Source organism: Hyaena hyaena, unplaced genomic scaffold, assembly GCF_003009895.1.
Source record: "Hyaena hyaena isolate Hyena2069 unplaced genomic scaffold, ASM300989v1 scaffold_260, whole genome shotgun sequence".
Classification (NCBI taxonomy): Eukaryota; Metazoa; Chordata; class Mammalia; order Carnivora; family Hyaenidae; genus Hyaena; species Hyaena hyaena.
The window spans coordinates 1226141-1253785 of record NW_024080892.1 but is presented as its reverse complement, the minus strand read 5'-3'; the positions used below and the strand labels follow the sequence as shown (position 1 = coordinate 1253785).

The 27645-nt window shown below is 43.7% G+C and overlaps 1 protein-coding gene across 1 annotated transcript; it reads right to left on the bottom strand.

The window, feature by feature from the left end:
- Positions 1 to 11393: 11393 nt before the first annotated feature.
- On the bottom strand, positions 11394 to 27246 carry F2RL1 (F2R like trypsin receptor 1). The gene is made up of 2 exons (XM_039245535.1): positions 26786 to 27246; positions 11394 to 13685 (listed from the first exon to the last, which is right to left on the bottom strand). Exons 1-2 carry the CDS (start codon positions 26865 to 26867, stop codon positions 12574 to 12576), a joined length of 1194 nt encoding a protein of 397 aa, XP_039101466.1. The 5' UTR covers positions 26868 to 27246; the 3' UTR covers positions 11394 to 12573.
- Positions 27247 to 27645: the final 399 nt, after the last annotated feature.

Here is a 27645-nt window from a genome sequence, read left to right as displayed (position 1 = left end):
TCTATTTTGTGTATTCTTACACGGCACTTTAAATCCTACCTGGGACAGAGCAGAGTTTAAATAAACAGACTGTAGGAAATCCCCACTGAGATAAGCCATCAGCATCTCACGTTCCCGGTCACACCAGACTGTGTCACTTCTACTCCCTGGCATCCTCACTCCTGTAGTCCAGAGGGGACCCTGCTTGATTTCTGTCTATGGCACTACCCCGCTCACCCCACTGCATTCACCAGAAACCTCGGCGTTCGGGCTGTTTCTAGCCTCTCCTCTTCTCATGCAATCAATGGCCAGGCTTACTGCCTTGGTCCCCCACCCTCCCACCTTTAGAGCCTTGCCGTGTCTGGCCTGAATTACCCTAAGAGACCCTGACTCACCCTCTATACTTGCCGACCTTCTTCAGGATCAGCCTTCCCCAGGTACCAGGATGCACACCTGACCTTCCCACCTTCACCCCACCATGTCTGAGTTAAATCTAAGCCCCCTAAAGTGCACCTGCCCACCTGAGCCCTCTGCCTCAGGCTTAACACTACTCCTGGGAAACTCAGTGGCCCAGCTCTGCACACAGTCCAGGGGACCCTCCCTACAGCTCCCCCTGCAGCTCCCACAGCTGCCTCAGGCTTTCCTCTAGCTCTGCACAGGAAGTAGATTAGCAGACAATAAAAGGGGTTAACGTCAATTAGCACTTACTCTGGCCAACCACTCCTCTAGAGAGTTTAAATGTACTCACTGCATTCTCAAAATTCTTTTTTTTTTTTTTAAAGAAAAAAGTCATCTAGGGACACCTGGGTGACTCATCTGGTTAAGCATCTGACTTTGGCTCAGGTCATGATCTCATGGTTCACGAGTTTGAGCCCCGCGTTGGGCTCTGTGCTGACAGCTCAGAGCTTCAGATTCTGTGTCTCCTTTTCTCTCTGCCCCTCTCCAGCTCGCACTCTGTCTGTCTGTCTGTCTCTCTCTCAAAAATAAATAAACGTTAAAAAAATTTTTAATACTATTAAAAAATAAAAATAAAATTTAAAAAGTCATCTCTGCCTAACATGGGGCTTGAACTCATGACCCTGAGGTCAAGAGTCTCATGTTCCACCTAATGAGCCAGCCAGGTGCCCCAACATCCTCAAAAATCTTAAGAGGAATTATTAGTCCTGGTTTACAGCTCTTTAAGCTGAGATACAGCCTGGTTACATAGCTTTCCCAAAGTCGCAGCAGCAGGGAAGTGAGGCTTTGAACCCAGGGCCTCAGGCTCCAGAAGTACTTAATCTTCACCACTAGAGGTGGGGGGTTGGGGGGGGGTGGGAGGGGAATCTATCTCTAGCAGTTTCTTGCCAGACCCAGGGCCTTGCCACTCTGTTTACTCAGAGATGTATGGGCTTTAAATCATAAATTACCGTTCTTCCTGCTTTCCCTCATGATAAGGAACGTGCCTGCCAAGCCCTGAGTCTGGATTCTCCCAGCCACAGAGGCTTCCTCAGGCCTGTGTGATTCTAGCCAGGGCTCCTAACTGCCCCAGCTCTCTGAGGGAAGGCTGCTCCAATTCCCATCCCTGGAAATTTAGATAAGAGCATTCTCCTTACCTCATCTCCTCAGAATGCAGTTGGAAGGTTAAAAAAAAAAATGGTGGAAGATTCTTGTTTCTAAATCTGGTCGTTGGGAGTTTGAGGGAGGAGGGCTTGGGGCCACAGAGTAGGGGTTGAGGAACACAAACAAAAGCAGGAGGCAGTTGCCATGGGGCTTCCTCTCTATAAGGTGACCTTATCTTGGCCACAAAAGACACACACACACACACACACACACACACACACAGTGCCCAGGAGCAGCCTGATGGTGGGTTCTGATAGGCCCCTTGTCCTACAGGTAGTTTGTTCTGGCTCCTGTAACCATCCAGGCCTCCTGCTTGACTCTCACCTCTAAAACTTCAAAGTTCCCCGGGACGCCTGCGTGGCGTTGTCAGTTAAGCGTCCAACTTCGGCTCAGGTCAAGATCTCACAGTTAGTGAGTTGGAGCCCTGTGTCGGGCTCTGTGCTGACAGCTCAGGGCCTGGAGCCTGCTTTGGCTTCTGTGTCTCCTTTTTCTGTCCCTCCCCCACTCATGCTCTGTTTCTCTCTCTCTCAAAAGTAAATTAACATTAAAAAAAGGTTTTTTTTAAAAAAATCAAACCAAACAATATCATTCAGGATCAAGCTCAGATCAAAAGCATTTTGCATCTAAGATTTTAGGAATATTTATCACTTTATAATGGTCTCCTTCATGTCTCCTGATTTCCTTTACTTGTGCTTTTATAACTGTGAGATTTCTCTATTCCTTTTGCAATAAATTATCTTAAGTTAAAACAGCAGAAAAAGAAAGGAAGGAAAGAAGAGAGGGAGGGAAGGAAGATATGGAAGAGAAAGAGGGAGGGAAAGTAAAGAGTATCCAAACAGTGGATTTAAAGAATGATGGGCATTCTAGGAAGATCAGAATGAATGTGTAGGAGCAAAAGACACATATGAAATGTCTACATTGCCAGTTAATGATGAATCCTGACAGAGTAGAATTCCCAGGCACAGCCAGATAGATTCAGATGGTGTCCTGGGGGGAAGGGGGTCCTGTACTCTGTTCTTCTCTGTCCTTAGAAGCATAGTGACATCACCATGAGAAGACAAAGCCATACGAATTTTACTATTCTTAACTGCTTCCCTAAGTGCAAAATGAACAGATGTATAATCACTGTTCTTAGTCAACAGAGCCTTTGAATCCTATAGTATGCTTGTTATATTGTCAATAGAGTGCAATTAACAAAGTCCAGAGGGGGAAAAATTACAATCTGTTTTCTTCAACAAGTACATTGTAAGGGGGGCGGGGGGGAGGAGTTAAATGGAGAGGCTTAAAAGACATTAACCAATTGCAATGTGTGAGCTTTATTTGGATTCTGATTTTTTAAACAACAACAACAAAAAAGAAACCACTGAGAACAGTTGACACAAGTAGAAATTTGAACACTGATAGGATACTCGATATTAAGAAATTGCTTTTTGTAAGGCATGATGTTTGGATTCCCTATATTTTAGAGTACTGAAACATTTACAAGTGAAATAATACGATTTCTGGGATTTGCTTCAGAACAAATAAGGAGGTGGATAGAGTAGAATTTAACAATAGTTAATGATCATTAGGACTGAGTGATGGATACATAGAGGTTCCTTATACAATATACCATCTGTGAGGGTCCAAAGTCCTCCATAATTAAGTTTGTAAAAAGTGAAAAGAAAGGAAAGAATTCTAGTTTTAACAGAAACTATTACTGAAATCAATACCATCATTTCCCTCCTTGCCTTTCAATTTTTTATTTCTACTTTTATGATTTTTTTCCTTCAATTTTTTTAAAATAACAAATTCTGATAAAGCAGTTTAATTTTAACAAAGTCCTCCATCTACAAAAATCTTTGGTTGGAGTGAAATTCTGTCTGTCACCAATAAGAAATAGACACAGCCCCTCCAGGTGCCCAAGTAGCTTCTGAAAGAACTCAACACAAGGCCTGGCTTAAACTGCTTTCTCTGGATTAACTAATTAAGTCTACTCAGTGCTACACAGAAGCTATAATTAAACCCTTTTGTGTACTTTAAGTCATTCACCGCAGGCTACATGGTGAAACGGGGGTGAGGAACTGGGAGCCCAGCCAAGACGAAGCAATTTTGAGAATTAATCCCTCAGCGGCAGGTGAGCTGGCCAGGACCCAGGGCTCAGACTTCAAGCTCTTAGGTACCAGCAGTGGTGACCACAGGCCTGCTCTCACATTCTCCATAAAAGAACAATGAGAATGTTCTGGAATAAACAACTTTCCAAATACAACAGAAGTTTTCTGCAACCCACACTTTAGATTTCCTCTCAGAGATAATACAAAGAGAAATGGGACCAAATTGCCCCAAGGCCATAACCTTTCAAATGTCACTGCCTTGTTGGGGAGGAGGAGGTGGAGAAAAAATACCAAGTAAACACAGGAGGAAAGACAGTTCCTGCTCTCAGCACAGAGCCCGCTCAGATTCTCTATCCCCCCTCCTTCTGCCCCACCCGTGCTCTCTCTCTCTCTCTTTCTCTCTCTCAAAAATAAATAAACATTAACAAAAAAATTAAAACTCCAGTTTCCTGGTCCTGTCTAGGCTGAAGGATCCAGAAGCACCTTCAAGTTAGAGCTTGTTCTTCCCTATCCTTAGAAGCACATTGACATCACTTCCGAGTTGTTCACATTGACAAATATTTAAGACTGGGAACCAGTGTTTAGAGCAATGTGGGTAAACAGACACTCACGCACTGTTGAAAGGTATATCAGTTGGGGCAAAATCTCAAGAGGACAATTTATCATGACCAAAATTATACATACTCTTGGGACAGTTGGCTGGCTCAGCTGGAGAAGCAGGAGACTCTTCATATTTGGGTTGTCGTTTTGAGTCCCGCCTGGGATGCAGAGATCTCCTAAATAAATAAATCTTAAACAAATTATCCATACTCTTTGACCAAGAAATTAAAAAACCAAACAACCAGGGGTGCTCAGTTGGTTAAGTGTCTGACTTTGGCTCAGGTCATGATCTCACAGCTCATGAGTTCGAGCCCCAAGTCAGGCTCTGTACTGACAGCTCAGAGGCTGCTTTGGATTCTGTGTCTTCCTCTCTCTCTGTCCCTTCCCCACTCATGCTCTGACTCTCTCTCAAAAATAAATAAGCATTAAAAAAAACCCAGAAATTCTATTTCTAGTAATACAGTATATCCAAAGACACTCCTACCATCAACAGTTCCCTCTCAAGGCACTGGCTGGGTCAGTTGGTAGAGCATACATTTCTTGATCTTGGAGTTGTGAGTTCAAGCCCCACGATGGGTATAGAGATTGCTAAAAAATAAAATCTTATAGAAAACAAAAACCAAACAGTTCCCTCTCTATTGAATCACACTTATCAACATATTCTACAGATAACAGAGGGGTACCTGGGTGGCTGAGCCAATTAAGCATCAAACTCTAGATTTTGGCTTAGATCTGATTTTGGCTTAGATCTGATGCAGGGCTAGATCCCTTGAACTGTGAGATCATGACCTGAACCAACACCAAGAGTAGGATGCTTAACGAACTGAGCCATCCAGGTGCCCCTCCTTCTCAGTCTCTTTAACTAATTCTTTTTTTTTTTGCTTTTTCAAAAGGCAAATGCTAGGGGTGCCTGGCTGGCTCAGTCCATAGAGCATGTGACTTTTGATCTCAAGGTTGTGAGTTTGAGCCCCATGTTGGATGCAGAGATTACTTAAAAATAAAATCTTTAAAAAAAAAAATAAGTGCCAAAGGCCTCTGACGTAGGCCTGCTTCTCTTCACCTAATTCTCTCCCCTAAAGGCATCTCACCAAGTCCTTTACTTGAAAAATGCTGTTAGGGGCACCTGGGTGACTCAATTGGTTAAGCATCTAACTTAGGCTCAGGTCAGGTTTTCACAGTTTATGACTTTGAGTCCCCCAGTGGGTGAGCTTGACACCTGCTTCTCTCTCCCTCTCTCTCTCCCTCTCTGCCCTTCATTCACTTGTGCCCTCTCTCTCCCAATAAATAAATAAACAAACAAATAAATAATAAAAATGCTAGTGAGGGGGTGCCTGGGTGGCTCAGTGGGTTGTGTCTGACTCTGATTTCGGCTAAGGTCAGGATCTCAAGTCTTGTGGGTCTCAGCCCAGTGTTTGGCTCTGTCCTGACAGTGGAGAGCCTGCTTGGGCTTCTCTCTGTCCCTCCCCACCTCACGTGTGCATTCAATCAATCAACAAAATGAGCTTTAGGCAATGGACATAGAGCTTGCTTAAAATAAATAAAAAATAAAACTGCTAACGATATGTGAAAGACTCAGACCTTTATCTCCATGCCTGATCAGTTAAAAAAAAATCCAGCTTTAGATATCCAAATGTCCTACTCAATAGTTCTTTCTTTTTTCCCTTTCTATTCAATAGTTCTAAATGGATGTCTAACAGGTATCTCGAACTCAAGATGCCAAGGCCAAAGGAGAACCCTTGACTTTCAAGCCTCAAACTTGCTTACTCCTAATTATTTCACCATCATCCATCAAGAAAAACCTTTAGCCATGATCTTCAATTCCTCAATTCCTCTTTTCCTCACATACGTTGACTTAACAACTAAAACACAGTCCAGAGGCTCAGTCAGTTGAGTGCCTAACTCTTTGATTTTGGCTCAGGTCATGATCTCACGGTTTATGGGTTCGATCCCCATGTCAGGGTTTGTGCCAACATTGCAGAGCCTGCGTGGGATTCTCTCTCTCCTCTGTCCCTCCCTGGCACTCTCCCTCTCTCTCTCTCAAAATAGATAAACTTAATAAATAAATAATAAATAAATAAAAGGTATTGTAGCTTCCCACTTGTCCCTTGGGGCACACGAAGCCCACCTTTGTGTTAGGAGGTCACTCGAGCAGAACTGTGGAAAGGCACACATGAAGAGGAACAGAGGCTTCCTGACAACAGCCAGCACCAACTTGTAAGCTCTGTGAGGGAACCACACTGGATGTGGATGGTCTAACCCCAGTCAAGCCTTCAGATGACTACACTCTCATGAGATCTTAAACCAGAACTTCTGGCTTAACTATTCCTGAATTCATGACACACAGAAACTGTGAATGTTAGTAAATCTTTATTATTGTGTCAAGTCATTAAGTTTTCAGGTACATTAATGTATAAATATAACTAATACACAGGATAATTCCTCTTTTACTTAAAAAAGCATATTGGTACGCAGGCTCATACATGCATAGAAAATATCTTAAAGGGTACACAAAAGGAGTACCTTGGTTCTGACACAGTGTGTAGGGAGGGAATACGTTCACTTTACACTGTATGCTTTTTTTTTTTTTTAATATTTTTATTTATTTCTAGGAGAGAGAGAGACAGCATGAGCAGCGGAGGGTCAGAGAGAGAGGGAGTCACAGACTGAAGCAGGCTCCAGGCTCTGAGCTGGCAGTCAGCACAGAGCCCAACGCGGGGCTCGAACCCACGAACCGCGAGATCATGACCTAAGCGAAAGTCGGACGCTTAACCGACTAAGCCACCCAGGCGCCCCTACACTGTATGCTTTTATATACACTTGTTAAGAGGGACAAACACAATGGCGGCCCTTTCCAAGCCTACTCATCCTTCATGTTTTCCTTGACTTTTTTCTGCTCTCAACATCTAACTTTGGAATAGGCTAATATTCTTTAAATGCTTTCCAGTGGCCCAAATACTGAAGGATTGGTTTTAGTCTTTTTTTAAAGGTTTGTTGTTGTTCTTTTTTATTTTGAGAAAGAGAGAGAGCATGAGCACATGAACATGAGTTGGGGAAGGGCAGAGGGAGAGGGTTGGAAGATCTCTAGCAGGCTCTGTACTAAGCACGGAGGCCGATACAAGGCTCTGGGATCCCATGACCCTGGGATCATGACGTAAGCTAAAATCAAGAGTTGGACGCTCAACCAACTGAACTACCCAGGTGCCCGTTTTGTCTTTAGTATGAGTGCATTTCACTGAAACACCAACCACATGAGAAGACTACTGCTAAGGTAGGAATCCTGATTTGATTATTTGCACTTAATAAGCAATAATGTTGCAATAACTGAGTGTGGCGTGATCAGATGAACCACTCACACTGCTGCTGGGTGCGGAGGTCTTGCCTGGAGTTCACCATGGAGCCTGTAGGCTGGGGCAGTGGTTTCTGCAGGAGGTGGCCCGTAACTCCAGTTGGGCCTAATTTCTCACCAATAAAGATGGAGCCTGGGAAATACTCCACAACATGACCAACTGGTAGAGGCAAGGGCAGCTCATACCCAAGTCAGCTCAAACTCTCCTTCAGGAAAGAAAGGTGTGGTCTGAGTGACTCCAATTACTTCCATTTAGATAAGAACCATCTCAGTCAAGTTTCCTGGCTTGAAAAAAAAAAATGTGGGACTTGGGGCACATGGGTGGTTCTGTTGGTTGAGCGTTGACTCTTGATTTTGTTTCAGGTCATAATCTTGTGGTTTGAGCCCGACGTCGGGGCTCTGAGCTGGCAGTGGACAGTGTGAAGCCTGCATGGGATTCTCTCTTGCCCCCACTCTCTGCTCTTACCCCACTTGCATGTGTGCGCTCTCTCAAAATAAATAATTTTTTTTTTAATGTGGGCCTTGATCTTTGTCTAGTTTCTAAGAACTGGGGGTGGGTGGATGACACATGCCTCTGACTAGGTGGAAATCAGAAACTTCCCTCTAAAAGAAGACATACAGGGGCACCTGGGTGGCTCAGTCAGTTAAGCGACTGACTTCAGTTCAGGTCATGATCTCACTGCTCGTGAGTTCGAGCCCTGCTTCATGCTCTGTGCTGATATCTCGGAGCCTGGAACCTGCTTCGAATTCTGTCTCATCTCTAGGCCCCTCCCCTGCTTGTGCTCTCTCTAACATAAAATAAAACATAAAAAAAATTTTTAAAGGAAGACATCTAAACTCTGCAGCACAGACCCATAATTTTAATCGAGACTGGGGCCAGCAGTGACAAACTTAACCTTTGATTCTGGAACACAGTCCAATCCTTTCAAGGGCCTCCAATGAGTTCAAGTTCCAGGAAGAAAGTTGTAATCACTAAACTATGCATACTGATGAGATTATAGCCCCAGGATTTATGGAAGTCTTGATAAGCAGGAAATTAGTTGGTCTGCAACTGCTGCTGAGAACTACAGGGACACCAAGGAAATATCCACGGAACAACTCCCAACAAAGCCATTCACGTTAGTGCCCAGCCCAGTGGGACGCGAATCCACACAGGCTTACAAAGTAAGAAGGTCCTATTAATTTGAATAGAGCCAGTGGAGGGCAAAATAGTCAAATTTGCAGATAGTTGAAAAAATTTGGACCCCAATAAGAGAGTAAACACAGGAGCAGAGACAAACACATCCAGGGTGCTTCCCAGCTGGGGCCCGAGTTCCTCATTTATGTCCAGTATGGCCCAGGGGCTTTGGAAGCCCCTCTCAAAGGCAAAAGAAATGTAGTAATTTGAAAAGCTTTTGCTTCAGCAAACACACATTCTTATGATTCTAGTGCTCCAGTCATTTCTTTTATGCTTTTTTAAAAAGTTTATTTATTTATCTTGAGGGGGAAGGTAAACGGGCAGAGAGAAGTGAAGAAAGAATCCCAAGCAGGTTCCACCCTGTCAGTGCCAAGCCCAACACAACTCAATCTCCATGAGACTGTGACTGGAGCGGGAATCAAGAGTAAAACACTTAACCGACTGAACCACCCAGGTGCCCTTGTATACTTTTTAAGGCACAAACATGTGATGAAACATGAACCAAAAACAACATCCCTCTTCTATAGGGCCCTGACCACATTAACAATTGTCCGTACATGGAATGCTACCTGGTCATTAAAAATAATGAGGAAGATGAGTGGCTCAGTTGGTTAGGCATCCAACCCCTGATTTCAGCTCAGGTCATGATCTCCTGATTTGTGGGTTCAAGCCCAGCATCGGGCTCTGTGCTGACAATGCAGGGCCTGCTTGGTATTTTCTGTCTCCCTCTTTCTCTCTGCCCCTCCCCCAGTCACAATCTCTCACACTCTTGAAAATGAATAAATATTTTAAAAAAACAATGGGGAAGATCCATATTAACTGATTTCTTAGTTAATACATATGCGCATGTATACATATACATATATTTCTTATTTTAAGAGTATAATATACATATAGATTTTGTAGGAAAGTTATTACAAAAATGTGTTTCCTTTGGGAGATGAGAATGGGCATGGGTAGGAAAGTAAATTTTCATTTTATATGTTCTTGTTCAGTTCGATACACCAGCATGTATTATAAAAATGACTAACAAAGAAATGGCAAATACCAAAGTAAGTTTTTCACGGGATCAGCCTATGGGCCACAGGGCCCCTGGGGGCCCTCTGTTTCTGCTGCTTGTTTACTCAGTGGCCACCATCTTTTGGTGTCTTACCTGTAAAATGAGAACAACCTCAGCCTGCTGGGAGACTCAGAGTGGAGCAAGCCAGGAAGGCGGGGTGTAAACAGGCAGTGAGGTGGAAAGGTGCAGATCAGAAATGAAATCTCATTAGCAGTCAGAGAACAACAGCGACAATGCTACATACTACTTGGGAGTGCATAAATGCGCCAAGCACTTCACCCCCACAACGCTGTAAGGGGAATACCATTATTCTCACCTTACAAAATGAGGGAAGTAAGGCACAGAGAATGATCTTCCCTAAGCTCACAAAACAAGATATGACAGGGGCACTTGGGTGGCTCAGTCCATTAAGCGTCCGACTTCAGCTCAGATCATGATCTTGTGGGTTCATGAGTTTGAGCCCCATACGGGCTTACTGCTAATCAGCACGCAGCCTGCTTCGGATCCTCTGTCTCCTTCTTTCTCTGCCCCTGCCCCACTCACAGGCTCTCTCTCTCTCCCTCTCAAAAACATATAAAGATTTAAAAAGTGTATTTAAAAATTTTTTAAAGTAAAAAAAAAAATCCAACAAGATATGATGGGGTCAGAATTCAGCCCTGCCTGTCAGCTCAGGAGTTAACTCTGTTAGCCACGAAGCTGTGCTGCTTCAGTACCAAGTAAAACAACAATAAGATTTTGTTTCTAGTCAGGTTAGCAAAATTCCAAAACACCGATAGCTAAGTGTGGGAGGGCATTTCGGGGAACAGGCGCAAAGGTACTATTTTGGCAGAAATACAAATTACTGAAGGCAATTTGGTGAGAGATGCTAAAACTTAAAATGGTCATCTAACTCCTGACCTGGTCATTCTACTCAGACACGTATCCTACAGAAATACTCACAAAGATGTCTACACTGGTGTCCAGTGCAGCATTGTTTTAATAACAACAACAAAAAAGAGAAGCCTTCAGGAGGCATCAGTAGGGAAATGACATCACAATATACCTCCAAACTGAAGTCTGTATACTTCACAAGTTTTTCTAATGTTTAATTTGAGAGAGAGAGAGGGGGGGGAGAGAGAGAGAGAGAGAGAGAGAGAGAGAATGAGTGGGGGAGGGGCAGAAAGAGAGGGAGACACAGAATCCAAAGCAGGTTCCAGGCTCTGAGCTGTCAGCACAGAGCTCAACATGGGGCTGGAATTCACGAACCACGAGATCATGACCCGAACTGAAGTCAGACACTTAAGTGACTGGGCCACCCAGGCACCCCAAAGTCTGTATCCTTTAAAAATAGAGGTCAGCCCATAGACACAGATCTGAAAAAAATTCTAAAATGTCAGTTGTGAAAACAACTGTCACCAAGCAGTATATACAGTATGACCCTGTTCATCTAAGAAATACAGTGTGAGTATCACATCATTTTTTTTTATAGGAGCGACGCTGGGGTTTCCCTTCTCCCATGCCCTCCCTCAAAACTAACCCACAAAACACACAACTCAAAAATAAGTTGTAAAAACCAGGGTCATGTGTTACTTATAAATCACTACAATAAAATTATTCCAAAAAAAAATCACAAATACAACAGCTATAAATTCAGTTTGGGGTAAATGCCTCCTACATATATTGTGAATCACATCTCTTTAGCATTCTTTTCCAAACAGACGTGGTTCAAATCCAGTGAAGGCATTACAATGTCATATTTGGCAGCAAGTAAATAAAACTGACAATAAATAGTCCAACTTTAATTATGAAAAATACTAAGTGGCAAATGCCATTCTTACTTTGAAACCATCTGTAACTCAGACTACCGGAAGATTCTGCATCAGTATAAAGTTACACACAATTTGTATCTCCACCTTTAAAACCTCCACTGCATTTTCCTTGTAGTGATAAGAATATATACAAAACCTCAAAGGACTGATAAATAGCTGAAAGCTCTAATGAGACAACAAACAGATTTCATTACAGGCTGTTTGTAAAAGACACTCAAAGCACTATATGCTTCTCCTTGGCACCTTGTCAAGCAGAAGCAGCACCTGGACCAAAGGTTCTCGTGTGTAAGCACACGCAGCAGAGGCTTGTTAAAATGCAGGTTCCTGACCCAGACCCTGAGCTCTTATTCCTGAGTCTGACAAACTTGCATTGTAAACCAGATTGACGACGAGGTGGGGTGGTTGGACCCCACTGAACATGCTCGTTCTACTGTCCAATACTAAGAGGCTGCCATTGGTTGGAACAGAAGCTCCCTTGACTTCGGAGAGCTTTACCATTCTAGTTTCCTCGCCTGTAAAGTTAGTCAATTGGTCTGATCATCTCTGAGGGCACTGAAGCCCTAACAGCCCAGATGTAAAAGAAATGTAGTCTCAGTGAAGAACCGTGTCTTCACGCGGATGCTAGTTTATACACGTTACCAAGTTTCTGTTGTTTCACCGTCTTCTGAAAAGTTTGCTCTGTTGGTTGCATTTCCGGGAGCATCAGAAAGAATTCTAAAACTGACATCTACATTAACTTGAGGGACTTTCCTCACGCAAACAGGGAAGCTCCCAGTAATCCCGAGAGGTGCTGCATATACATGGTAGTATGTGGTGAGACCTGCTTAGATAGGAACCGACAGAAACATACCCACAACATCAAGCAGGTTCCAAATCCTCCTGTAAAACAACCAATAGAGAGGCTGCAAAAGTCAATAGGAGGCTTTAACACTGGTTGAACTTGAAGAGTAAGAGCTGGATTTCCTGGAGAATTTCTTGGATGTGAGGGATACATGCATCCGCTTTACAGTACGAACACTTCGACAAAGGAGTGCATTCTTCGCATGATCCCTGAAGTCTTGTGAAACAAAGTAATAGACAAAGGGGTCAATGCAGCTGTTGAGGGTGGAGAGGCAGAGGGCTACAATGTACAGGGCGTAGACGTGGCTCTTGCTCCAGGTTTTAATCAGGAAATAATGCACCACAAGCAGAAGGTTACTAGGAGTGAAGCAGACCAGGTACATGGCCAGGACAGTGATGATGAGTCTGATGGCTCTCTTCCTCTTCTTTCCCGAGTTTTCATCCATAGTAGAAGATCGGAGTGTTCTGATCATTAGCACATAGGCAGAGGCGGTGAGGAAGGCTGGGAACAGAAAGACTCCGATGGCCAGAGAGAGGAAATAATTGAACATGTCCCCTACCAACACCTCCTCAGGCAAAACATCATGGCAGGTTGTGATGTTAAGGGCTGGAATGTAGACAGTCTGCTTCACGACATACAAGGGTATGGTAACCAGCAAAATCAGCAGCCATATCCCCAGGGATATCCCAAAGGCAATACTTGCCTTCTTCCTGGGGTGCACCATGGGGTTCACGATGACCCAATACCTCTGCACACTGAGGCAGGTCATGAAGAGAATGGAGCAGTACATGTTGCCATAGAAAAAGCCAATGAGTACCTTGCAGAGAGCTTCCCCATAAATCCAGTTGTTGCCATGTATGTGATACGCAATCTTCAAAGGGAACCAGATCACAGACAGGAGGTCTGCCAAGGCTAGGCTGGCCATGTAAACCACAGCAGGGTGCTTTTTCTTCGTTCGGAAAAGAAAGACCCACAGCGCCATGCCATTACTGGGCAAACCAATCACAAATACAATTGTGTAGACAATTGGGAGAAAGACAGTAGTCAGTTTTCCAGTGAGGACGGAGGTAGAAAACTCATCCACAGAAAAGCCTGGTTCCACTGTAACTCCTTTCCCAGTGATGTGAGATGAGCTATCAATCTTACCAATAAGACTTCTTCCTTTAGAGGTTCTATTGGCTCCTGCAGAAGAGAGGCAAGGCAGACAAGACAAGGGTCATTACAGAGATCAGTCTTTCAGCAGTAATGCTCGTTTATTTAAGTAAAAGTACTTTGAAGCTGTCTTTTTGTTTGTTTGTTTTTAAGTAAGCTCTATACCAAATGTGGGGCTCGAACTCACACCCCCAAGATGAAGAATGGCATGTTCTACCCACAGTGCCAACCAAGTATCCCTAAATAAAAGTACGTTAGATAAGGACAGAAGGAATACACAAAATGCTTACAAGGGCTTGCTTTGGGTGGTGGAATTATTGGGGTTTGTTGGTTTCTTTGTTTTTTACAATGGGTATTTTTTTGGAGGGTTGTGGGGTATATGTCAAATAGAACATTGATTTCTATTGAATCTCAAAAAAATTGACAGTAATTTATTTTTACAAACTACCCACAGTCATTAACTCCTAACTGAAAGGTAGCCCCTAAAATGTGTGTGTTTAGTGTTTATTCATTTTGAGAGACAAAGAGTATGAGGTGGGGAAGGCAGAGAGAAAGGGAGAGAATCCCAAGCAGGTTCCAAGATGTCAAGCCCAACCTGGGGCTTGATCTCACAAATCACGAGATCATGACCTGAGCCGAGATCAAAAGTCAGAGGCTCACCTGACTGAGCCACCAGGCGCTCCTTAACTGTTGTTATAATGGCCATCCATCTCCCTCTGGCTGTGAGATGAAATCCAGCCTGGTCCTTGCCAAAGTCCAACATAGGGAGATTCCCAGGAACACAAGGTACATTCCCTCTCCACCCATAAGGACAGCTCAAGCCTTGGGCAGGGACTCCCCCCACTTCTAAGTGGGCCTCCTGGAGACCTTCCAATGGAGGCCAGCTGGCAGGCAAGTCTTCTGGCCTCAAGGTCACTGAACAGGTCAGTGCACTATTTGTATTCAGACAAATTTGTGCTCTGACTTTCAAGCAAGTACCATGACAAGCTTTAACAACTTATGCTATCAGTCCCATATTGGCATTAAACTTAAGAAACTACAAACAGATGGCATATCCGGTCTACATCCTGCCTAACCAAGTGCTCATGGAGCTGAAGAAGAAAACGAGGGACAACTGGATGACACAAATTCTGAGAAACAGGTCTTCATCGCGTAGAGAAAATATAGCAAATTCCATCATAATGTGCCAGGGAGGAAGTTACATTAGTCACAAGTTTATTTGATAATTTTTATGCTATGTCATTACCTTTTCCTCCCCTAGCTTTGCACCATGTTCAGCAAGATTGTTCACTTCTCTGGAAGTTAGTCTGATAAGTTAGCTCAGGTAGAGGAAAAAGGGGTATGGAGACCAATACCTCACTTTTCGTTTAGTGTAGTGTATTGAAAGGTAGCCCCCAAAATGAGGTGTCCATGTCCTAATCCCTAGAATCTGTGATCATTATCTTCTTTAGAAAAATGATCTGGGGAGCCTGGGTGGCTCGGGTGGTTACGTGTCTGACTTCAGCTCAGGTCATGATCTCATGGTTTATGTGTTCGAGCCCTGGGCTGGGCTCTGTGTTGGGCTCTGTGCTGATGGCTCAGAGCCTGGAACCTGCTTTGGATTGTGTCTTCCTCTTTCTCTGCTCCTCTCCTGCTTATGCGTGCGCGCGCTCTCTCTCTCTCTCAAAAATAAAAAATTTTTTTAAAAATTAAAAAAAAAAAAGGAAAAGGATCTTGGGGAGTCTGGGTGGCTCAGCAGGTTGAGCAGTGGATTCTTGGTTTCAGCTCAGATCAAGGTCTCAGAGTTTGTGAGTTCGAGCCCTACACTGGGCTGTATGCTGACAGGGAGCTTGCTTGGGATTCTCCCTCTCTCTGCCCCTCCCCAGCTTATTCAATCTCTATCTGTCAAAATAAGTAACAAACTTAAAAAAAGAAAAAGGACCTTTGTAGATGTAATTAAGTATCAAGATGAGAGAATCATTCTGGATTAACCAGGGGGGCCCTAAATCCAATGACAAGTGTCTTTATAAAATAAAGGCAAAGGCGGGGGGGGGGGGGTGATGCGCCTCCGGTGGCTTAGTTGGTTAGGGATCTGACTCTTGGTTTCAGCTCAGGTCATGATCTCACAGTTCGTGGGTTCAACTCCCTCATCGGGCTCCGTGATGACAGTATGGAGCCTGCTTGGGATTCTATCTCTCCCTCTCTCTGCTCCTTGCCTGCTCACTCTCTTTCTCAAAAAAATAAATTAAAAAAATATATAATAAAAATAAAGGGAAAGGGAGATTTGAGAGAAAGAGAAGAAAGTACCGAAAAGAGAAAACAATATGAAAATGGAGGCAGAGGCTGGAGCACTGCCAGAACCAGCCAAGGAAGCTTCTCCCTCTCCTCTCTCTGCCCCTCTCCTGCTCATGCTCTGTCTTTCTCAAAATAAATTAATAAACAAGGTCACCAGCTTGTGGCGATTGTTATAGCAGCCACAGGAAATTAAACACTTAAGATAGACTGATCTCTTGGTCTTATTTCTTTTACACTTTTTAAAAAAGAATATGAATTATCTTTAAATGAAAATAAGAGAATATTGCTAAATATTACAGTATTCTTCAAATACTTGACTAAAACATAAGAAACATTCTAAATGGTAACCCAGTTCCAGTAGGTATGAGCTATAATAGAAAAAAAAGTTTCACCAAACAATTACTTTCGTTACACAAGCTACACTCTAATACTTTCTACTGGATTCTAGTTCATCCTTACACAGAGCTAGTCACCACCCTCTACAATGACTTCATAACCCATTTACTTGTTTTTCAAAACCAATTAGCAAAGTAAACAAGTATGAAGCACCTCAAGAGACCAGTTTTTTTTTTATTAACAGACAGATGAGATGTCTCTGGCTTGCTCCTTGCCCCTCCCAAGGGCAAGGGTCTCTGTATGAGATTATAGGTTTCTTTAATTCTAGGACCATGTCATAATTTTGTTTCTAGTTCCCACAGCCCCTGGCATAGCCCTGGACATAGAGCAGGTGCTCAATATACCTGGGATGGACAGAGAGGCCCAGCTAGGCATGTCACTGAAGGAGACAAGGGAGAATCAAGGGCTCTCCTGGCCTGATCCTGTCAGTAGCCACGCCTCACAAAGACAGGGGCACAGGCCAGGGACTATGGAGCACAGCTCTACAAAATACAGTAACTACCTGAGTACCAGTAAGTGCTCCTACTGGGGGCTCTTCTCATGTGTCCGCCATAGGTCCAACACTTTACATGGATTAACTTACTTTCACAACTACCTTGTGACGGAGGTACTATTATAAAAGACCCTCCTTTTATAAATGTATAAATTGGTACACAAAGAAATGAGGTAACTTTCCCAAGGTTAAACAGTTGTTAGGTAGGAGTCGGGTTTCAACACCAAGCAGTCCATTTCTAGAGTCCATGCTTCTGAACTCTATACCACATTGCACCTGAGGCCCTGACCTGAGCTCACATGTTGGAACCTTTGGAGACTGAACTAACTATGCCCACTCCGCATAGTTTTCCTCAAACAGAAAATTTTGAAGGTAAAATTTTACCATTAAAATATTTTTTGGAATGCTTACCCATTTTTGAGAGAGGAAGAGCGCATGCGAGAGAGCACAGGGGGAGAAGGAGACAGAGGATTCGAAACGGTCTCATCACAGACAGCACAGAGCCCAATGTAGGGCTTGAACCCACAAACTGTTGCAATCATGACCTGAGCAGAAGTCAGATGCTCAATCGACTGAGCCACCCAGGCGCCCCAAATGTCACCATTTTAAAAATGACTCTCTTTAAATTAGCTCCTTCTCTAATAATTTATATATTTATTTGTACTAATATCAACATGCTTGAAGCCCTTCCAGAGGTATAATTCTCTGTTGGTCTGTAAAATGTTCACGAACTCTAGAGAGAGAGAGAGTGGGTCAGAGCTGGTAACTGACTGGTGGACTGTGTCCTGAGGAACTCTGCCATTCAAAGACCTAGGTCCTCCACCCTGGACACAGCCCACCGAGACAAATCCAGTGAGTTAGCCTGCATTTCTGTAGGACTGAGCCACCAAGATTTTAGAATTACCACAAAGAAAACTTTTTTTTTTTTTTACTATCACAAAAAATTATATATAGCTTGCTTTACAAAAGGGAGAAAAATCTTGACATTGATTTCCATATTTAATAATATCACAAAAATGATAACCAGACATTGTGTGCCTAAGAAAAGAAGCACCCATGGAGTTCAGTGGGTTGAGCATCTGGCTGTGGCTCAGGTCAAGATCTTGTGCTCTTTGAGTTCGAGTCCCACATGAGGCTCACTGCTGGTAGCGCACAGCCCACTTCAGATCCTCTGGTCCCCTCTCTCTGCCCCTCCCCTGCTTGATCTCTCCCTCTCAAAACTAAATAAACATTTTTTAAAAAAGAAAGAAAAGAAGCACCCATGAAGCTAACCTTGCAAAAACACAACAAACCTGAATCTGATCAAGCACCTGGATCTACCACCAAATTAATGGAAATGAAGACAACAGGAAATATTAAATAACACCACAAGTAGCGAGCCAGCAAAATCCAAACTGTGGAAACTACTAGAGGATAAAGGACTTAATCTCCTCAAAATATAAATTGCAAAGCAAAAATAAAATAAGAGAGAAAGAGGTATGGAGAAGGGACTCAGAGATTAAAAAATTTAAAAGACCTATCAACCTATGTAATGTGTAGTGGTCCTTATTTGGATCCTGATGCAATCTATTAAAATAATACTTACATAGGGTTCTGGCTGGCTCTGTCAGTATAGCATGTGAATCTTTTTATTTTTTTAATTTTTTTTTATGTCTTTATTTTGAGAGACAGAGAGTGAGCGGGGAAGGGGCAGAGAGAGAGGGAGACACAGAATCCTAAGCAGGCTCCGGGCTCTGAGCTATCAGCACAGAGCCTGACGTGGGGCTCAAACCCATGGACTGTGAGATCATGACTTGAGTCGAAGTCGGACGCTTAACCAACTGAGCAACCCAGGCACCCTGAGCATGCGAATCTTGATCTCAGGGTTGTGAGATCAAGTCCCACGTTGGATGGAGAGCTTACAAAATTTTTTTTTGAGTTTACTTATTTATTTTTTTGGGAGACAGAGGAAGAGAGAGAGGGAGGAGTAGAGAGAGAGGGAGAAAGAATCCCAAGTCAGCCGTGCACTGTCAGCCCAAAGCCAATGCAGGGCTCAAACCCACAAACCGATAGATCATGAACTAAGCCGAAACCAAGAATCAGTCGCTTAACTTGACTGAACCACCCAGATTCCCCCCACCAAAAAAATTTTTTTAATAAGAAAAAAGTACTTATAACATTTATGAGACAATAATTTGAATAGTGACTGAATATTTGATTATGTTAAGGATGTATTTTAAGTGGCTATGTGGTTATGTGTGAAAATGAAATCTTCATCTTTTGTGAATACATACTGAAATATTTTAAGATGAAATTATATTTGGACTCATTTCAAAGTAACACAAGGATTGGAAGCTCCAGATACCGCTGGTGGAAATGTAAAACGGTGCAGTCACTGTAGAAAATAATCTGGCAGTTCTCCAAACGGCTAAACGTAGAGCTGCCTTATGAGCCAGCAATTCCTACTCCTAAGTATATACTTAAGACAAATAAAAACACATGTCCACACAAAAATGTGTACATGGATGCTCATAGCACTGGCATAAGCATCAAAAAGTGGAAACCACCCAAAAGTTCATCAGTTGAAGAATGGACAAAATGTTGTCTATGCACACAATGGAATATTAGTTCACAATAAAAGTACTGACATATGTTACAACATGGATGAAACTTGAAAAGACTATGTACAAGAAGCCAGTCACAACAGAACATGTAGTGTATGATTTCGACTACATCAATGTCCAGAATCGGTAAATCCATGGGCAGAGAGTAGAATAATGGGTGTCAGCAGCTGGGGAATGGGGCAATTGGGGAGTGGTGAGATATTCTTTTGGGGTAATAAAAATGTTCTAAAGTTGACTGTGGTGACAGATATACAACTGTGAATATCCTTCAAGTTAGAGAACTGTAGGTGAATTGGATAGTATGCAAATTATATCTTTAACAAAGCTGTTAAAAAAATATGGCAGGAAGGAGGCTAGAGCACAGTGAAGCTGAGTGTGGGATTCACTATAATCTTCTACCTTCATATGTTTAAAATTCTCCATAGAAACAAGCACATACAAGGTCAGGAAGGTTCATTCACAGAGATCAAAATCAAAATCTGTTTTCAATAAGAACACTAAAATAAAGAGGGGAAAAAGAGTAAGAAATAATTTTAAAAAATAAAAAGGGAGGGAGAGATTGAGAAAAATTTCCTGAGAACATTCCAACATATAAATAACCTTGAATGGTCTCAATCAAAAATACCATACATGGGACGCCTGGGTGGCTAAGTAGGTTGAGCAGCTGACTTCAGCTCAGGTCATTATCTCACAGTTCATGGGTTCGAGCCCTACATCAGGCTCTTTGCTGACAGCTCAGAGTCTGGAGCCTGCTTCGGATTCTGTGTCTCCCTCTCTCTCTACCCATTCCCTCCCTGCTCGTGCTCACTCAAAAATAAACAAACATTAAAAAAATATTAATTAGAAATAAATAGGGGCGCCTGGGTGGCTTAGTCGGTTAAGCGTCCGACTTTCGCTTACGTCATGATCTCACGATTCGTGGGTTCGAGCCCCGCGTCGGACTCTGTGCTGACTGCCAGCTCAGAGCCTGGAGCCTGTTTCAGAGTCTGTGACTCCCTCTCTCTCTGACCCTCCCCTGCTCATGCTGTCTCTCTCTCTCCTAGAAATAAATAAAACATTAACAAAAAAATTAAAATAAAGTACTGGCTATAAAAACATCCCCACTTAGGGGCTGTAACCAACAATATTTACCCAAGTATGCAAGAATATACACTCATAGACACTCAAAGCAGCACTTACCACCCCAAATGTAAAAGGGAAATAAGCAATGTTCATCAGCCCCTATTCCTAACTGACCATATCCCCATATGGTTCCTAACATTAATAGTAGACGCAATACTTACTATTCAATAATACTGAGATGCAATTGATAGTTACAATATACTATCAAGTGAGAAAAACACCTGACAGAGCAGTATGCTCCCATGCGTGTAACAAAATTATAATTTATTTACAAAATGCTGAAATCTAGGATACTAACCAAACTATAAACAATGGCCATTATCTGTGGAGTAAAATGGGTGCAGAGGGGAGAAGTGTCTTTTTTTTATTTCACAGGCCTCTATGTTGTTTGGATTTCTTTTTCAAAAGAGTGTTAATTAGTATGATAATCTTTCTGAAGATCAGTTTGGCAAAACATCAAAAGTTAAAGTGTGCTTGTCCTAAGATCTATCAATTTACTTAGAGGAATTTGCCCTGCATATATACTAGCTAAAGTTCACAGAAATACTACTAGGTACAAGAATATTTACTGTGATATGTGTATCATGGCTAAATAAAAACAGTCTCTGGGTACCTGGCTCTGGGTATCATGGCTCAGTCAGTTAAACATCTGACTTCAGCTCAGGCCATGATCTCAAGGTTTATAAATCTGAGACCTGCATCCGGCGCTGTGTCAGCACAGAGTCCACTTTGGGTCCTCTACCCCCTTCCCTCTCTGCACCTCCCTGCTTGTGCTCTCAAAAATAAAAAAAAGTAATCATAAAGTTAGTCTCAATAACTATTAAAAAGGAGACCAGGAGGCACCTGGGTGGCTCAGTCGGTTAAGTGTCTGACTCTTAATTTCGGCTCAGGTCATGATCTCACAATTCTTGAGTTCAAGCCCCGCATTGGGCTTTGTGGTGACAGTATGGAGCCTGCTTGGGATTCTTTCTCCCCCTCTCTCTCTGCTCCTCTCCTGCTCATGCTCTCTCTCCCTCTCAAAATAAATAAATAAACTTTAAAAAAAAGAAAAAAAATGCACTTAAAAAAAGAAAAAAAAGGAGACTATTTTGGGGTGTCTGGCTTGCTCAGTGGATACAGCATGTGACTCTTGATCTCCAGGTAGTAAGTCCAAGCCCCACGTTACGCAGAGATTATTGGGGGGGGGGGGGACTAGTTCAGTAAACTCTGACATTTATATAATGAATAATAGTCCCCCTATAAAAGCATGGATAAATTTCCCTCTACTGACTATGAGTAGATTTAGGTTAAAAAAATAAATTGTGGGGCGCCTGAGTGGCTCAGTAAGTTAAGCATCTGACTCTTGACTTGGGCTCAGGTCATGATCTCACAGTCATGGGATCAAGCCCTGCGTTGGTCTCTGCACTGAGTTTTGAGCCTGCTTGAGCCTCTCTCTACCTCTCTTTCTGCCCCATTAAATATATGAACATTAAAAAAATAAATTATAGCACAGTATATACAATAAAATCTTTCTTCTGTTACAAAATATAGATACAGTAAAATCTTGGAATGTAAGTAACTTGTTCTTTAAGTGTTCCCCAAAACAAGCAAATATTTCTAATAAATTTTAACTTGATAAACGAGTGGTAATATGTGAGTAGTACACAATGCCAAACATCACACGATCACAACTAAGCCAATGGTTCTGTGCTCTCTCTCTCGCACGCTCTCTCTCTCTCTCTCTCTCTCTCTCTCTCGCATGTGTGGAATGAGGAATTGTGGGTGACTGTCTCTTATGCTCAGATGCTCGGTCTCAGGCTACGATATCTGGCAGAAATGAGTTACTTTTCAGAATGCTGGAAGGTGCCCACAACTGGCACTAGTGCATTTTTTTGTCACTTCAAATCACCTATGGACAGACAGTCCCTTGCTTTTCCATACAAGAGTAAGCTTAGGAACGCTTTGCTTCATTCTAGGTCAGGCTGCCCACAGATACAGACCCTTTCTTCTGCTGCCTTATTGCCAGTTACATTAGATACAGTATATGACAAGAGTTTATTAATATCATAGTCAACATCCATGCGAGCATATACAATGCCCTCCATGCAGAAGATTCCACTGAGCCAATAGATAGTAGTGATTCCATTAGTGATAGTGAAAGTTGTCCTACACAATAACCCTCCTCTCTCTTGCCTCCTTCACACCAGCCACAAAGGTTTTCAAAGGTAAGTGCAGGTAAATGTGTTTGTTTTTCTTTATAGTTTGTATTTTCTTTATTATTTTGTATTATATTACAGTATTGTCATCATTTTTATATGAATATATTTGGGTTGTAGAATGAATAATCTGAGTTTCTATAATTTCTTATGGGGAAATTCGCTTTGATATACAAGTACTTTGGATTACAAACATATTTCTCAAATGAATTATGCTCCCAAACCAAAGTTTTACTGTATTGTGCATAGAAGTCTGTTGACACTGGAGAGGAGAGAGAATGGGGGATTTTTGCTGTTTTAAAACATTTCTGATTCATAGGATTGTGGGGGGAAATGGATGGAGAACTTTTAACTTTTTTTTTTTTAATGTTTTATTTATTCTTGAGAGACAGAGATAGAATGTGAGTGGAGGAGGAGCAGAGGGGTAGGGGGAGGACACAATCCGAAGCAGGCTCCAGGCTTTGAGCTGTCAGCACGGACCCCGAAGCGGGGCTCGAACTCACAGACCATGAGATCATGGCCTGAGCTGAAGTCAGCTGCCCAACTGACTGAGCCACTCAGGTGCCCAAACTTTTGACTTTAAAACTACTACTTGTTCTTTGTTATTTTAAACATCCCTCAGTGGCCCATCCTTCTCGCCAAACCAAGCACAGAGCAAGTATTTTGTGTTAACTATCCTCTTAAATCCTGTTCCCTTACTATCCCATCAACACAAATCTATTTGCTTCCAACATGTGGGAACACAGACTGACAAATGAAAGCTTCGGTTACCAGAGACCACTCCCTAGGTACACATCAGGACATTTTCATGTGTTCTTTCAGGATGAACTGTTTTCTTCTCAACACTTGCCCAGCTAATAAAACCATAAGAAAGTCAAACACAGGCCATGAAAACATCATCTATCTAGGTTAATTAGTAACTATGTACAAAGCAAGTGAGAAACCAAACACAAATTTAGAGTCCCATCTTCACATTCATTATAGTATTCTCTCTTATTACAAAACCTTGGAAATACCCCATGTGTCCATTAACAAATTAATTGTCAAATTATGATAAATCTTCCTATAACATGTAGAGTTTAAAAGTGTTTTTATTTACTGACATGATACTGATGTTTATATAATCCCATGCTGTACAAAAAGATTTTCTGGTTGTGAGTACATAATTTATGCTAGGATGTATGAAAGAATGGTAAAGGATACAAAACAAAATGTCTGGATTGGGGGCGCCTGGGTGGCTCAGTCGGTTAAACGTCAGACTTCAGCTCAGGTCATGATCTCGCAGCTCACAAGTTCGAGCCTCACATCAGGCTGTGTGCTGACAGCTCAGAGCCTGGAGCCTGCTTTGGATTCTGTCTCCCTCTCTCTCTGCCTCTCCCCTGTTTGTACTCTGTCTCTCTCAAAAATAAATAAGACGTTTTTATTTTTTATTTATTTATTTTTAAAAAAATTTTTTTAATGTTTTATTTATTTCTAGAAGAGAGAGAGAGAGAGACAGCGTGAGCAGGGGAGGGTCAGAGAGAGAGGGAGTCACAGACTCTGAAACAGGCTCCAGGCTCTGAGCCGGCAGTCAGCACAGAGCCCGATGCCAGGCTCGAACCCACGAACCGCGAGATCATGACCTAAGCGAAAGTCGGACGCTTAACCGACTAAGCCACCCAGGTGCCCCAATAAAACGTTTTAAAAAATCATTTTAAAAACATTTTTAAAATGTCAGAAGTGGTTTACTTTGGGTACTGCAAAGGACTTAATTAAACTTGTCTTTTTCAAAGAAAATTTTGTTAATTATTGCTCTCCTGTGATCGTATACTACTTGTATAATTCATAGTCACTTACTAAGAGAACAGAAGTTTCAGTCTCTAAAGAAAAACAGAATGACTGCATCGTAGGGGACCTCCCAGGCTTGTGATGTGGCACAAAGAAGTCAGTCCCTAAACCAATCTGATTGAAATGCCAAACTGCCATCACCCTGCCGGATCTCTATGGCCAAGTGCCCTCACTTCATTCCTCATGCAATATTTACTGAGGTCCTCTGGATAATGAGACTGTGCTGTACCATGATGATGGAGAGGACACTACAGTCCATGGCCTCCCAGAGTTTAGGGTCCAGGAGGAAGACAGAGTAAACATATTTACACAAATAATTATCAATTAATGTTGTGACTGGAATGTAAATGTGGCCTGATAGTGTTTTCCTTGCCTCCCCCTCAACTCAGAGGCCCACATCTGTAAAATGAGAAAAGTGTATCCTGGGCAGAGTTGCCCTCCATGAGTCAGTCTTTTGGGTGAGATCATAAAAGGCCAGGAGGAAAATCAAACCTACTATCTGCCCTGTAGCAAAGTGAGAAGCATGCATAAGGGTTAAGGTAAAAGTGGATGAGCAAAGAGGTATGCGAAGGGGCAGAAAAACTTAGGGGACACTCTATTTCTTAATCAAATTCAATTTACTTTCACGTTGGGAGGAAAGCTCCATCTACCTAAGTCTGTTATCTAACCTTTAGGAAAGTTACCATGTAAAGGAACAAAAGTATGTGGAGGGGGGAAAAAAAAGAAAAAACGAAAAAAAAACCCTCAACAACAAACCCACAAGGTGCAATATTAAATACTTCTGGTTAACAAGTAACTTGATTTTTTGCTGTCAAACAAGTTGACCGTATTGAATGCCCACCTCCCAGCCCAGCCCCCTCAATTTGTAAACAAGAAGCCAATCCTCAGGGCTATTTTCCTATAGGAACTGTCTAAATCAGAGAAGCGTTCAGTAATCTATACTTACATTTTTTTAAAAAAATGTTTGCACATACTTAGCTTTGCTCCCGAATTTTAAGTTTCCAACTTTAAAAGACAAAGGCAAGTCAAAAAGTGTTCATTACAGTTTCAATACCTCCTGGTAATAAATAAATGCCTTTATTGTAATGCCAACCAAAAAAAGGTACACAGTGGTGCCAGTTTCAAGCATATCCTAGAATACCCTCTCCTGTAATTCCAGGGGAAAAAGAATCACATTCTTCCATCTAATTCACATTGACAGTGATTTGCTCTTTTACAAAATTCACAAGGAAATTTAACCCTCCCTTTGTAGACTACCCCGGCAGCCCCAACAGCTAAGCACCCGATAGCGTCACGGTAGCGCGGTCTTCACCAAATATCCCCTCGAAGCCCTGCTCAGCCGGGGAGATCCCGCCCCGAGTAGGACAAGGTGGGGCACACCTGGGGCAGCACACCTGCGGAACCCGGCGGCCCTGCACAAGCTGGCACCTGCGCTCCGCCGAGACGGCTCCGGTGCTGCTCCATTCCCGGAGCTGACAGCCTTGGTCATACAGACCTCAATGGCTGCCAAAACAGGTTCCGTGCGGCATACAAAGGCCCGGAAACCCAGGGCCGCAGTAAGTCACTTGGTCGAATAAAAGGCAGCCTCCAAGAAGTTCCATCTGTAAAATCTGCGTGACGCCCAACCGAGTGGCCTAAAGCTCCAGGCTGAGCGCTCAATATCCCGAAAACCCAGCGGGGTCCGGCCCTTCCATACCGGGCGATCCACCGTGCCAGAGGAGCTTCGGGCCCCAGGACAGTTTCGAATTAGGTGAGCCGACCCCAAAGAGGAGGCTCCAAAAGCTGAGGAGGTCACAAAGAGCGAGGGAGAAGTTTCCCAGGCCGCGGGCTCTCACCCCTTCCACACCGCTCTGAGCCAGCCAATTCTAAGGGGTCCTTGGAGACCGGCCCGTAAGTGTGTGCGAAAAGCTCCTTAAGGACTGAGAGTTTACAAAGAAGCCAACCCTGGGGAGAGGAGGCTGAGCCCTCTAGGTACCGTTTAGAGACAAGCACCCCGTTCCCTCCTCTTCCCTCCGCGGACTTCAGCCTCTCCCAGTTGCCCCAGCCCCGTGCTCTCCTGGTGCAGGGATCCCCATCGAAGCCTCCGAGAGGGGGAGGTGAGAGGCGGTGTCGGCGGCAACAGGACACCCTTCTTGCACCTGCCCTGCTTCCACCACCTGTGCATGTGCCCGGGACCCCTGCTCCTTAGCTGCAGGAGGCCTCCTCCACCAAGCTTCTCACCTTGGACGGTGCGATTGCAGGACGCAGAGGCCGCCAGCAGGACGGCGCCCCCCAGCAGCCACGCCGCGCTCAGGCTTCGCATCCTTCCCGCAGCCCCGACGCCAGGTGGGCAGGGGATTCGCCGCCAACGATTTGAAACTCGGAGTCCCACTGGCCGCTCTGAGAGAAAGCCACCGCCTCACCTGCTCGAATCCAAGCCTCTGCGCGCGCCTCCCCGGAGACGGAGAAGTTTCAGTGAAACCGGAGCCTCTCCGCGCACCTGCGCGAGGCCACGCCCCGGGGCCGGAACGCGCAGCTCGGCCCCGCCCCTTCGGACGTCCGAGGCGCCGGTCCGGCCCCGGGCAGTCTCGCCGGGAGCCCGCGCCCACCTCCGCGCTGCAGGTGCGAGAGCTGCTGACCGGGAGGGTGCGGGAGCCGCCCGCGGGCGGGGCTGGGAGGGTGAAGTAGCTGTATTGGTATGCAAAGGCAGGAACGCTCGGACCTCGGGTTCTTTTAGACTTGGCCACGCCTAGAACTACCACTAACCTTTAATTACTTCTAGGGATCCAGGGTCGTCTGTCTCCTTCCCCCCTCTTTGCTAAATGGAAAATAGCCAAGGCCCGAGCTCGCTGACTTTGTCGTCGGGAATTGGTAGAAGCTTCTCAGTGTAGCGGGCACTGGGGGATAAGGGGTGAGTTTTTAATCTGCAGAGACAAGATGGCTGGCTTCGGTCACCAACAAAAGCGGGGGGGGGGGGGGGGGGGGGGGAAGCAGGGAAGGGTCCTAGCGAGGCGTCAGGGATCTGGAATTAGGTTTTCGCTCTGCTGTTAACTAGCTGTGACCTCGAACAAACCTCTTGGACTCCTAGGCCTATTTCCTCG

Excerpts from the sequence above, each read along its gene's own strand:
- F2RL1 (XM_039245535.1), bottom strand. The coding sequence starts at position 26,867 with ATGCGAAGCCTGAGCGCGGCGTGGCTGCTGGGGGGCGCCGTCCTGCTG. Across the intron at positions 13,686-26,785 it reads CTGCAATCGCACCGTCCAAG|GAGCCAATAGAACCTCTAAA; the intron begins GTGAGAAGCTTG and ends TCTCTTCTGCAG.